The 13,881-nt window shown below is 36.2% G+C and overlaps 1 protein-coding gene across 1 annotated transcript in view; it reads right to left on the bottom strand.

Moving 5' to 3' along the window:
- Positions 1–12,029, bottom strand: part of LOC112024895 (cellulose synthase-like protein G2) — an 18,285-nt gene extending 6,256 nt beyond the window's left edge. Inside the window, exons 1-2 of the mRNA XM_024057539.2 lie at positions 11,336–12,029; positions 10,773–10,868 (exon numbers count right to left, since the gene is read on the bottom strand). Of these exons, the coding sequence (XP_023913307.1) occupies positions 10,773–10,868; positions 11,336–11,947 (708 nt within the window). The 5' untranslated portion in view covers positions 11,948–12,029. The remainder of the gene's footprint in view (positions 1–10,772; positions 10,869–11,335) is intronic.
- Between the last annotated feature and the right edge of the window lie 1,852 nt (positions 12,030–13,881).

The raw sequence follows: 13,881 nt of genomic DNA, 5'->3' as shown, positions 1-13,881 counted from the left end.
CACAAACTTCTGCAGTCTTCAGTGGCATGCCCATGGTCTTGGTGGTATTGACAATAGAGATTGTGATTGCGTCTCTCAGGGTTCCCTACCATTTTACTCGGCCACCTAAAGAATGACTCGTTCTTGATCTTCTCCAGGACTAGATGAACGGGCTCTTTGAACACTGTATTGACTGCTTGAGCATTTGCTAAGCCTGACTGCCCGACGAAATCTCTCCTTGGCTTACTGTTGTTATAACGATCCGACCTAAAGTCCTTCCTGTCCTGGGGGGTAACTTTATCCTTACCCTTCCCTTGCTGCTGATCTTCTTCAACCTTTTTGTATTTCTCAATACGGTCTATAAGCTGACGCATGTTAGTGACAGGCTTGCCAGACAAGGATGTCCTTAAACCATGATCAGTGGGGAGACCCAGCTTAAATGTCTCTAAGGCCATTGCATCAAAGTTGCCCTCCATATCATTAAACATCTCCCAATATCTATCCGAATACGCCTTAAGTGACTCGCCCTCACGCATGCTTAAGGATAGCAGAGAAGACAAGGGCCTGGCCACCCTTTGGCATGTGACGAAACGTGAACCAAAAGCTTGAGTGAGCTCTTGATAAGAATCGATAGAGTCTGCTTTCAGGTTATCAAACCACCTCATGGCCACAGTTCCAAGACTAGAAGGGAATACCTTGCACATCAGAGCTTCATCCCTGGAGTAGACAGCCATCCTTTGGTTAAAATGGCTTACATGTTCCACAGGGTCAGTTTTACCATTGTAGATAGTAAAGGTTGGCTGGTTAAAACGCCGAGGAAGCTTCGCTCCTTCAATCCTACGTGTGAAAGGTGACCTGGAGATTTGATTCAAAGCCTTGCTCATGACATCATTGCCCACCCCTCCATGTGGTGGCCCTTGAGGTTGCTTCTTACGAGGGTGCTCATACTTATATGAAAAAGATTCGCTGATTGGAGTTCGAGACCTCTGCTCATAGGTGATGTCCTGTCCGTCATCCGAGTTGTCATCAGAATGCGAGGCAGCACGTTTTTTTTCGCATGACGCAGCTCCCTTCTTAACCTTTCAATCTCTATTTGCATGGTGTTTTTCTCTGCATGAGAAACATGACTTCCGCCACGAGGTTGAGTTCGTTTAGTGTGTGTAGTATGCACATTGCCTTCACGGTTTTGCCTCCGCTCCAAATTGAGAAAAGGATCAATATGTTGGGACGCCCCAGACTCTGCCGGTTGTTGCCCTGGTTCAGCCATGATCAACTGCTGCTACCCCTTACACTCAAGCTCTTCCCACAGATGGCGCCAATTGTAGGGTTAGGATTTGTGGCCCAAGCCCAAAATAATTAATTTGTAAAGTATGGGTGAAAGAGCTAGGTTAAGTATTGGATTGACAATAATGAATCACAACTTTCAAACACTAGCCAACATGAATTTACACGTAAAACCTGAAAATCCGAAGAGCTATACTATTCTTTATCTGATGAATAAAGGTCTTAGGGTTACAGTCAAGTTCTCTCTTTCTTTTTGTTTGTTCTTTTTTTTTTTCCCTCCTCCCTCTTTCGTTAGAAGCGTCCTTCCTTTATATAGCCACCCTTCTCCTCATCTCCATCGTCCACTTGTTCCTCATCTACGAGTTTGCTTGAGTACATGTCACGTCAAGCATCTTCTTTTAGCTCTGTATGAGTGGCGGTAGGTTAGTATGCACTGTTCAGGGGTCTTCTCCACATAAATGCAGCTAGAAAAATTGCTGCAGTGTATTAAATACGGTGGTAGCAGCTTTCCCCTTAGATATTTCTCCATCCTTATCGTTTCCCAGCATACTCAGAGCTTATCTTGATCAGGTGGAGTCCTCGGAAGGTCATTTTGGCCTTTTACACACAATTGATTTATAATATTTGCATCAGAGGATTACAACCTCTGGGCCCTGCCTTTTCCATCTCATTCTTCTCGGTCACAAAATAGCTCTCCTATGGGCTTTCGGCCCATTATGTTGGGCTGGGCTCTTTTCCCCCCACATCTGTATTTTTCTCTTCTTTGAAAAACTATTTTTAAGCAATCTTGATACCTCATCGACACTTCTTGATACCTAGCTTATCTATCGAGCTCTTCTGTTGCTTTTTATCGCAATCTCGACACCTCTCGATAGCTAGGTGGATCGATCGAGAAAGTTTATGTTCCTTCGATAGCTCCTTGGCAAATCCTCGATCCATCGAGTTTACTTTTTGCCTTGGACACCTGCTTAATAGCTGCATCTATTGACCCTCTTTAAAGCTCGACACCTCTCAACACCTCTCGATTTGTCGAGAATTACTAAGCTTGTATAAATAGGGGCAACGCGATTCAGACTTCACTTTTCTCAATCTCTCTTGATTGCTCTCAACTATTTCACCTCCCAAACACACTTTTCTCTCTCTAAACCTCATTCCTTAGATATTTTTAGCCTTAATCAAGTTTCTCTTCACTTGGTAAGTGTCTTAATCCCTCATATTTATGCATTTCATGATTTTTAACTTAAGTTTTTGGGATTTTAGAAAATTTTGGGGTTCTTCAAAATCAAAAAGGTTTTTACAAAATTTTTGGCATAGGTTTTGAAGATTTGATCTTAAAAACTTCATGCATTGCATCTCATTTGCATTATAACTATATTTTCATGCATTTAGATGTGAGTTATATATGTTAAACTGATTATGTGCTGGTAGGTTTGGATTGGGCTGAGCCTATGATGCTTATTCTATTGCATGTCACATGTTCATGCATTCCTATGCATACTTTCCTTCTTTTCAATATATTTTGATATATTTGAACTGTTTTGGGACTTTTCTATTTGTCTCTTTCTCTTTCTCTCTCTTTTGTTTGCGTTAGTCTACTTCTATAGCACCCAAACGCAAATCTACTCCGTCCCAGAACCCTCTTCATTCCAGGGCATCCACTTCTTCCAATCCTACTCCTTCACACATTCGGTTCTGTGATGAAAAGGCCAAATCAGACTTCTTTGAGAACTTTTCTCGACAAGGCATTCATCTTGTCAGACTTTTCGGACATTGACCTTCCCACTGTCATTCACAGTAGGGAATGGGAGTTACTGTGTCACGTCCCGATCACATATCCATCTGTGCTAATCCAGGAGTTTTACTCCAACATGCATGGATTTGATTTTTCAGTACCTTTTTTCACTACTTGCGTTCGAGGTATGCAAATTGTTGTCACACTGGAAATTGTCTCTAATGTGCTCCATGTCTCCAAGGTAGAGCATCCTGACTACCTTGGCTATGATCATTTTAGGATAGTGTCTAAAGACGAGCTTATTTCTACTTTCTGTGAATGTGCTTCTGATTGGGGTGAGCGTCAGTTCACTTACTGTACGGGCTTTGCTAAAGGTCCTCGGCTTTTGAACATGGTAATGACCTTTGTACTTCATCCCTTATCTCATTATAACTCTATCACAGAGCCCCGTGCTCGGTTTTTGCTTTTCCTTCTTAAGCATTTTAGTATAAATTTTCCTTCTTATTTCATTCTTTCTATCATAGATGTGTATAAGGATTCAGTGACCAGTGATAAGTTTATCTTCCCTTCGGCTATCACAAGGATTTTACGCCATTTTTCTGTTCCCTTTCCCATGTCCGACCACTTTCCTGTCATGGGTGCTATAGATGCCGCTACCGTTTCGGTCGAGGTGGTCTGGGTTAGCAGCTCCTCTCACTCTTTCTACTCCATCCACATCCGCTCGCTTTTCTTCTACTAGCGGTGTGACTCTTGCAGACATCATGGCATAGCTTCAGCGCATGGATGCTCGCCTTGAAACTCTTAGTGATGATTTGTGTCAGGTGAACACCCATATGGGTCGTATTGCACAACTACAGGCAGTTATGGATGGCTTCGTTGCTTCTCCTCCACCTTCTCTAGAGGTTTCTAAGGATGATGATAATGATGCTATTGTTTTCGATGGTGAGGATGATGGAGATGCTAGCTCTTCCAGTGCTGATAAGATGTCTACTTAACGCTCTTACCCCTTGTCACTCGTGACAAAAAGAGGGAGTAGTTTTGGTATGAGAATAGTCATAGTTAGGGGGAGAGTTAGTATAGGAGATTTGTTAGGGGGAGTGTTGATATTGAGGAATGTAGTGAAGGTTTCATGTATCTTTTTCTTTTCTTTCTACTTTAGATACATTTATATCTTGTACATGGATCTTGTGACCATTTTCACATACATTGTACTTATATTCTTTATATATTGATGTATGTATGTTTTCTTCACCTACCCTTACATGTATTGTTTCTTTTCTCTATTTATGCACATTCTTCTTATATATTGTATGCAATCTATTATTTCTGTTTGACACAAAGATGCCTTAATGAGTTTTGTTTAAAATGTTTCAGAAATATCTGTCAAAGTCTACTTGCTATAAACTCTCTTCTTGCAAAGTTTTTCAAGAGTTTGTGTTAGGATAGATTTTATTGTATTCAACAAGTAAGTATGAGTTGAGTGATTTATGACTTCTCTCATATGTTCATTTGTTTACTGTGGTTTTGTCATGGATTCCCAAAAGGGGAGATTGTTAGGACATATGTGGTTCACATGTTAGGAGCATATGTCACTATTTTATGTAATTGACTAATCCTTTGACAAAACGCACTTTACTTGTATTTGGGTAGATCTAGGATGTGTTTGATATTTCAAAAAACCTTGTTTCAAATTCAAGTGTTAAAGCCATGCAAGTCTGTCCAATATTCAAGTGTAGAAAGTGTTGTTCATTAAAACTCGACAGCTAGCAATCTATTGAGGCTTGTAGAGTTGTTCTAGTACATGGCTCAACAGCAGTTCGACAGATAGGGTATCTGTTGAGGTTTATGAAGTTCAGTTTTTCAGGACTGTTTTTCATCCAATCCGTGATTGTATGTTTGAGATTTCTTTTCTCATAACCCTAGACATATAAAAGGATTATTTTAAGAGCCGTCAAAGGTAACACAAGTTGCACAAGTGTTGAGCAAATTTTTGTTCAAACAAATTGTGACTGGAGACAGAATTTGCTATAGTTCATCTTTCTTGTGAAGAAGCTGTTGTGTTTGTATACTGTAGGGTTTTGTGATCAAGCATATTCTCGATATTCATCGTGTGATGAACTGAAGAACTTTGCAGCCAATAACCTTCTCTAGTTGGTAATTGAAGTCGCGTACTGGGATTCGCACAATTGGTTAGTCACGTACTGGGAGTTGTGCATTTCAAGGAGAGATTGTCACTACAGAACAAGTCCAATTGGGTATTGGGATAAGGGTTCAACTGTAGGTTGGTATAAGGTACTGTGATTCCTTTACTTATATCCGCTTGTTGTGATAATAGTGGATTCTCAAGAGTGGTGACCTTAAAATCACTTGGTGGGGTTTTTGCAGTGTAAATTTTCCCCATTTGTAAACAAATCATCGTGTCAATTTATTTTCTGCTACATACTTTAGCTATTGGTAATTAGTTTGTGCTATCATGCGCTTTGCATGTTAATTTGATTAATTAAAAAACTTGACTAATTAATCAATTATTTTATTACAAATAGTCAATACGTTTTTTGCCTATCATTTAATATGATGCACATAATCATAATGTGAACATTATAATGTTTAGTTCACTTGATTTTTTTCTAAAATTACAGTAATTTAAAATTACAAAATATACCACATCACCATAATCTCATTACCTTATTAAATGAGGGTAATTTTACATTAGAGTATTCACACCAAAGGTGTGATAAATGCTAAAAATTTATTTTAGCCATAAAATCATCAAAAATCCCTCTACATCAATGGTGTTAAACTTCAAATTTTTTAGGAACTTGCTACAGTAAGTTGCTACTAAGTTGCTATATTATTTTATTAATTTATTTGTTTCTCTCTCTTGCGTGCCTCTATCTCTATCAAGTCTCCTCTCTCATCTATCACACATCTCTCTCCTCTCTTCTCTTCTCTCCTTTCTCCCTTATCCTTTGTCACACATAGCTCTCTCCCCCACCACACTGTCTCACCCAAGCTTCTTCCTCTCTCTCTCACCATCTCAATCAACTCTTACCCACGGCTTTTCCTTCTCACCATCTCAGTCGACTCTCACCCACGATGCCACCAATCAAAACCACCAAGAAACGATGCCATCCCCACCAAAGATCAGCAATAACTTGAGCTATGGTGAGATTGAGTGCAGTGGTTGGCGTTGGTGTGCATTGGTTGTTGAGATCATTGGTGGTGTTCTAGGTTCGTGGTTTGTGGGTTATAGGTTCGTGGGTTGCGGGTTGTTGAGAATCAAATCAGTGGGTTTGGGCTCTAATTTTGGCAATTGAAGCAACTTTGGCTCTAGTGAAGGGTATGGCTAAGGCTATGACTATGGTGAGGATCATGGCCAAGGCGGTGGCAATTAAGAAAATTTTTGAATACCACTGGGTTGGGGTGGGTTTGTTGGTTTGTGACTCCGTGGAGGTGGTGGGTTGAACTATTATGGCAGGGGATTGTGGGTTGCTGGCAGTGGATGTGAATGATGGTGGTAGGGGGTAGTGATGGGTTGAAATCGGGTTGCAATTGTGGCTGGGGATTATGGTTGAAATTGGGTTGAGTAGCAAGGGATTGGGTAGTGGTTGGTTGTGGGTTTGTGGAGATGGTGAATGGTGGGTTGTGAGGGTGGCTTAGAGAGGGAGGTAGAAAGAATGACACAAAGGGTGAGAGCGAGAAATTAACAATAATAAAAAAGAATAGTTTTTAGCTTGATGTGAAAAATAGGACATTTGATGATATTTGATAAATTTTAAAATGAGTTGTTAAAATTGATAAAGTAGTATTTTGAGTTGTTAAAAGCTAAAGTTTTTAAGTTGTTTGATACGAATGATGTAAATGTTATAATTTTCTCAATTGACAAAATTTCCCATGTTAATAATTTTATTTACAAAATAGTCGTGAAATTATTTTAATATTTTGGACAAGAATTTGAATCTTAGATTAGCTTATGCTTTTAGTTTCTCTCAACCTAACTGAAAACCCAAAACTTTTCTCTCACTTTCTCTCAGCCTTTCCTAGAAACCAAACAGTCACCTAGCAACTTGCGATACTCTACCTTTTCCTTGTCCGCCATCTAATAGAAAGACCAAAGCTCAAAGATCAGTCATAATGATTTGCCAAAGCCACCACAATAGCCTAATCAAGCTTGGGCATTTCGGGTTCGAGTTTTGGAGGATTCTAGGTGATCACTCAGTCATAGTTCAAACCTGATTTTTGGACACTGGTTATGCTCCTTCCTCTAATCAACTTGATTTTCTCTTGCTCATTTTTATTTATTTATTTTGTTTATCTTTTAGGTTTTACAGTGCATTGTCTATATTTTGTTGCAAAGAAAAGTTGTGTATATATGCTATTTGTGTTGTGTTACTTGGTTATTTCAATTACGAATAGTGACTGGGTTGTGGATAGATACATTTTGTTTGGATGGTGAGAAAGTGAAAAGAAATTTGTAATTTTTTATATGTATTTGACTTGTTTGGTTGGTAAGAAAGTGAGGGAAAGTGAAGTAAAATTTTGTTTAATTATTATTTTTTTTAATTAAAAAATACAATTGTAGTTAATTTTGATGGATATTTTAGAAAATCACTGTAAATAGCAATATTACATTCTTAGAACATTACTGGAATGAAACTAATTAACCAAACATTGTGATGTTATTTTCATATAGTAAGAATACATGAATTTAACATTATGAGAATGTTAAATCACAATCATGTGAACCAAACACACCTTTAAATGTAGTCATTTTTTTCACCTTTACTACAAGAGTAATACTACAATCACATACTATTTTACAATATTTTTACAAAATGTTAATGTGGCCAACTTCTTATTTGGTGTTCATATAGGCTCACTATTAATATTATTATTATTAATTTTTTTTTTTATCAATAATCACTCACTACATTAGCAGTTTGTAAATTTTTTTATATCGATGGTATTTTTTTTTTTGGTTAAATATATCTATAGTATTATTCTTATTGCAATGACTCCCCAGACATACAAACCAATATTTTATAATTTCTATTCAACTCCTCAAGGACAAGGTTTTCAGACCCGAACCGGACCGGGAGGTCGGACCGTGAAAATCGAGAACTGGGATGAAAACCGGTTTTTTAAGCATAAAGAACCTGATTTTTTGTTAATTCCGTGAACACCTAAAACCGGGTTTGGACTGCATGAACCGGTGGCAAGAACCGTGTGGTCCAACCCCTTAGAAATTTTTTTTTTTTTTTTTCTAAAAAACAACTAAACACAATTTTATTCTACTTAATTAAATTATCCATCTCTTACAAGGAATAAAAAAAAAATTATAATTAAAATCCTTCAAAGATATTCAACTTTACTTCAAAAATTAATCATAAATTTTAATGTTTTCATGGTTATTATTTTATTTTATTAACTTTATTATTTAATTATTAACTATGTTTGAAAATCATTAAATTTCCCTCACATATATAGATATATTGTCAATTTTGCTAGTTTTATAAATTCAATATCTATATTTATGCTTTAATTAATTATGATGTCATCACGGTTCAAACCCGGTTCAACCTCGGAAACCTTGAACCTCTCCTTTTTATAGTTCAATGAACGGTCCGAGTTTGAAAATCTTGCTCAAAGAACAAAAACAATAAAACTAGAAATTGATAAAGTGTGAAAACCAAAATCCTCTACACACCTACACCAGACAATCCTCCACTAATCAAGACTCAAAACTGATAAAAAAAAAATAAAATAAAAAAATAAAAAAAGGGGGCGGTGGCGGCAGCTGGTTGGGAAGGAAAGAAAGAAATAGGGAGATGGCAATCAAAATCCAAAGCCCAATTGACTTCTGGCCAGTTCGATAGAGACACACATGCTCTATCTCATAGAGAAAAGCTAAAGATGTCATTGGAACAATCAAGTTCAAAATCCAAAACCCAAGTTTGACTTCCGCCAATGCGATAGAGACGCACATGCTCCATCTCATAGAAAAAAAGATAAAGATGTCATTGGAGAGCTAACATAGCACGGTGCAAGCAGCAATTCAAGCCACGTATGTGTCGACATAGTCAGGAGCAGAAAAAAGAATGGTACACATTCCACGCAAATTATTTTACACAATTTTATATACATCCCTAACAGTAAGTGAAATTTGAAATCACAATTTTCAAATTAAAAAAATTGAGATGCTTTTTAGGATGTATGTAAAACTGTGTTAAATAATTTGCGTGTAATAAATTTAACCTAAAAAGAAAATTTGCTTTTTAGTTCTAAGTAATCCTACAAATACAAAAATTTTCATAATATTTTTACAACAATTTTGTTGGCAAGTTCTTATTAATTATTATATGAGTCTATCTTTAACATTAACTTTTAAATTAATAATAACAATTGTGGGGCCAAAGAATTTGGCAATTCCGGCCCATTTTATAGTGAGCCCAAGGCTCACGCCGAGAAAGAAGGAATGTCTGAGGAAGAACGAAAAAGGCCCAAATTGCCGAGGAACATCCTGAGGACAATCGTGTCCTTGGTTAACCAAGATTATGGAAGGGAAGAGTTGTATGCCATCGAAGGCAGCCTTCCAGGGCATTCCAAAAAAGAGGACGAGTACAATGGACCAGCCATGAAAGCATGGTGGAGGAGCAATTTAAGGAGAAACTGTCACTTCCGGATTAAATGCCCATAATTAACGTTCTGGCCGCATTAATGAGAAAATGACCCCTGAACAGTACTAACTCGATTACTGCAACTCACAGAACGCCATAGAGGGCGTCTGATGTGACAGACATTCACTAAAGAAAACTATATAATTAGAGAAACCCACCATAGAGGGGAGGCTGAAACGAAGGGAGGAGAGCATCATGACAATCTCAAGAACTCTTGCAACCATTGTTACCCAATATATACAAAAGGAGAGCTCCTTGGATTGGGCCGAGGACAAGCTTTCTTTGAAGAACTTAGTTCGTTCTTGTTGGATCAATATAAAAACCCATTTTACTGTTATCCATGCACTAAATCCTAACTCTTTGACCCACTCTCTACAAATTTATTGTGCTGGATCCACTAAGCCTAGATACCATTCGTTTTTGGGCTTAACATGAAAATCGAGACCCCACAATAATAATTTACTAGGCGATTGTAAAAACTTTTGCAAAATTATGTGCAACTCGGGAGTTATTGATTACCTACCGCACTCTTTAATATTCGCCCACTTTCTTCGTGTTAAATACAAAATCTATTTTATTCAAAAAGCCCCCTTGCTAAAGTACAAGACAGTGAAGGCGCAATCTTTGAAGATTTGATGAGTGTATATGAAGAATTCCTTTATTTTTTGTCTTGTGTCTTTTTTAATTTGATGAATGTATATGGAGATACTTAACCCTACGCTAAACGTTAAACTCACATTTGGCCGTATTACTTTACCTTTTTCTGCTTCTTCTTTTTGAGTAAATGGATTACTTGTCTTAATTAAAAAATTTGAAATGAACCAAATAAATTAATCTAGATCGGACTATCATCCTAGTTAAAGTTGGACTAATTTTAAAACTAAAACATTACTATTGGGCGTGCTTATCCAAGTTTTTATTTTTTATTTTTATTTTTAATTTCTTTAGAAAAATAAGTTCCCTAGGCAGTTGTCCTTATCATTTCTTAAATCAACCAAATGCTAATAAGAGACAAATGATGACAATGTAGGGTTGAACAAAACAGAAACAGCATTTTGAGTCCTTTGACAGAGTCTATAGAAAAAGAAAAAAATTGGTACCTCAATTAGAGAAGGGTGATCTCGAGCCGTGATTCTACTGCCATCCACTCTTCCTCTTACATTTGCTATGGACTCCTTAAATATCACGTATCTTTCCTGCACCAAATATCTCACCTCTATATCAGCTATCCGAGGCTACTAAAACATAAAAATTTCTGGCCGAAAGAAAACTAAAACGTCCACAATTAATTTGGAAATGCAAAATCAAAACTTCTAACAAACGCAAACTCACTCATACGCACCAACCCACATAGAGTAATACTGCATATATACATACAAACTATTATTGGTTTTCACATAGTCCAACACTAATACTATGATATTATTTTAGAAAATATCTTTAAAAACATTTTATTAAGAAAATGGTAAAATAATAATTATTGTTAACAGATTTTTAAATTTCTTATTAAAGTGGTGTTAAAATTTATCTATTTTAATTTATTTACAATTATTCTAAGACATCCGTTATCATGACTTATTATTTTATAAACAGCGAACTTATTGTGAAAATTTTGTATAAAAAGTTTTGTATGTAAAAATTATTTGACCTTCGGCAAACAAACCTGAATTTTCCGTCGCTCGGACATGAACTCGGAACTCTCAGAACCTTCGTCATCATCCTTTGAACCTGAAAAATAAGCCTCTGGGGACCTCGTCTTAATTCTGTATTTCCTACAAAAAGGAAGCCACCACCTTGCAAACGAGCGAGCCTCCTTCATACAATACAAAGTTATAGGAGACTCTCCGTCATCTGAAAGATATACATGAAGCTTCTCGGGCGGGTAGTCAAGTGCCATGGCGGATAACACACTGTTCATCACCTCCACCGTTGGTTCCTTGTCTGGATCCGTGGTGCATATGAACACATCAATCGCTGGGAGCTTATCATCCTCTGGCAATCTCTCGGGAAAGACTGTCCGAGTAACTGGACGCCACCGAAAAGCTTGGTCGAGGAGCCATATGAAAGAGAGAAGGAGCTCAGAAGCGAAGACAAGAAGCCATGGTAGAAATAAGTGTGTGGCTTTGGCATTGGGATCTTGGTCTTGGAAGAGAAAAGAGATTCTATAGTAAATCAAGAAAGCTAATGCTATGGAGTGGAGAAGTACATGTGACCTGTTGATGAATATGGAGAGAGTCTGTACATGGCAGACATGGAGAGGAAGAGAATCCTCCATTTCTTCTTGAGCATTGCCTGTATTACGCTCTATTCCCTGGATCTCAATAATCTTTAATTACATAGTATGTACTACCTCATTATGCTGAGTCAACTGTCATGCGTCAACTATCAACAACAGGATGAATTTTGCTCAAAGAATAGAAATTAAAAAAGAAAAAAAAATGCATTACACGTAGTAGTCAAAAAAAAAAAAGAAAAAAAAGAATAGAAATTATAAATAGTAATAATGCATTACACGTGGCACTAGAAATCTAGAATGCTCTTTTCACATAGTTTTTGTATACATTTGTCTCGGTCATTATCAAATTCCTAGTTTTATTTTTTTATTTTTTATATATATTTTTTAATTTAAAATTTGATAAGATAAAAGTTTAGTTACAAAATTAGTTGTAATATTTGATAGACCAAGAATGTATTAACTCATTGGGTAAATTAATCAATTAATTAGCCAAATGAATTAATTAAGTTCAATTAGATGCAATAAACGTAGTAGCATAAACAAATCACCAACCAAGTTAAATGCAGCGGAAAATAAATTTAACACAGGTGATTTGTTTACGAATTGAGAAAACTACCGAGGCAAACTTCATTGGGTGAATTTAAAATCACCACTTCCGAGAATCTATTATTATCAAAACAAGCGGTTATAAGTAAAGAAATCTGAGTACCTTATACCAACATATAGTTGAACTTTTACCATAATACACAATTGGACTTGTAATGTAGTGACAATCTATCATTTCAATGCACGGCTCCAAGTACGTGACTAACCAATTGATGTACAGATCCTAGTATGTAGCTACCACACCAACTTGAGAAAAATGTTGTCTGCAAAGTTCTTCAGTTCATCCACACGATAAATATCAAGAAATTCCTTGGTCACAAAACCCTTAGCGCAAAGACGTAGTAACTTCTACAAAGAAAGATGAACTAGGACAAATTGTCTCTGGTCACAATTTGAGTGAATAATCACTTTGCATCAAGTTGCATCATCTTAGACGACCCTTAAAATAATCCTTATATATGTCTAGGATTGTGAGAAAAGAAACCCTACACAAATAGCTTGAATATGCATGAAAAACAAATCTAGAAATTTGAATTTCATAATTCTCGATTGATACAGCGTCTATCGAGAGCTGTCGAGAATCACATATTAAATCTCGATAGATACATCTGTCGAGTTTTAATGAACAACACTTCTTCACTTGATTCTTGTACAAATTTGCATGACTTCAATACTAGACTTGAACTCTTGTTCCTTAAAGTATTAAATACATCCTAAATCTACCTAATTACAAATAAAATGCGTTTTGTCAAAGGATTAGCTAATTCTACATGACATATGTTCTAACAAGTTCTACATATGTCTTAACAATATTAGACTACAATCTTACTAAGTATCTTTTTATTGGAGGTAAATTTTGACAAATCCACCATTAAATTACATTTTCTTCTTTTATCTTCCATGTTTGCAAAGATCAATAGTTATATCATCAATAAATTGTCTAAATTGCAAGTTTTTGTAATTTAAAATTATGCATAAAATATAAGCTTATCATATAATAAATAATATATCCAATTGAAACAAAATTTGATTGTGTATTAAGAACATAAAAAACATTCAATTCAATAGTTAGATTTTCAAAATATGTAGTAATATTTATTTTATTGAGTAAAGTTGTAACCTTAGACTACAACCAATTTTGTAGTTAAACTTTGTCCTTGGATAATTATAAAACTAATAACCAACAACCTTCTAACTCAATTAATATCTTTTGGTATTTTCAACAGAGTCCTAGGATTCAATTATATATATATATATATATATATAGAAAATGGGTTTTTGCCCTTATTTTTTTAAATATCCAGTAAATTGTCCCTATTTTTAAAAACTAGAACTTGGTAAGTTTTTGCCACACTGGAGGAGCACCT

The sequence above is a fragment of the Quercus suber genome, unplaced genomic scaffold (genome assembly GCF_002906115.3).
Source record: "Quercus suber isolate HL8 unplaced genomic scaffold, Cork oak 2.0 scaffold_764, whole genome shotgun sequence".
NCBI classification, from domain to species: Eukaryota; Viridiplantae; Streptophyta; class Magnoliopsida; order Fagales; family Fagaceae; genus Quercus; species Quercus suber.
The sequence above is the reverse complement of the archived record's forward strand: the minus strand, read 5'-3'. Positions and strand labels throughout refer to the sequence as shown.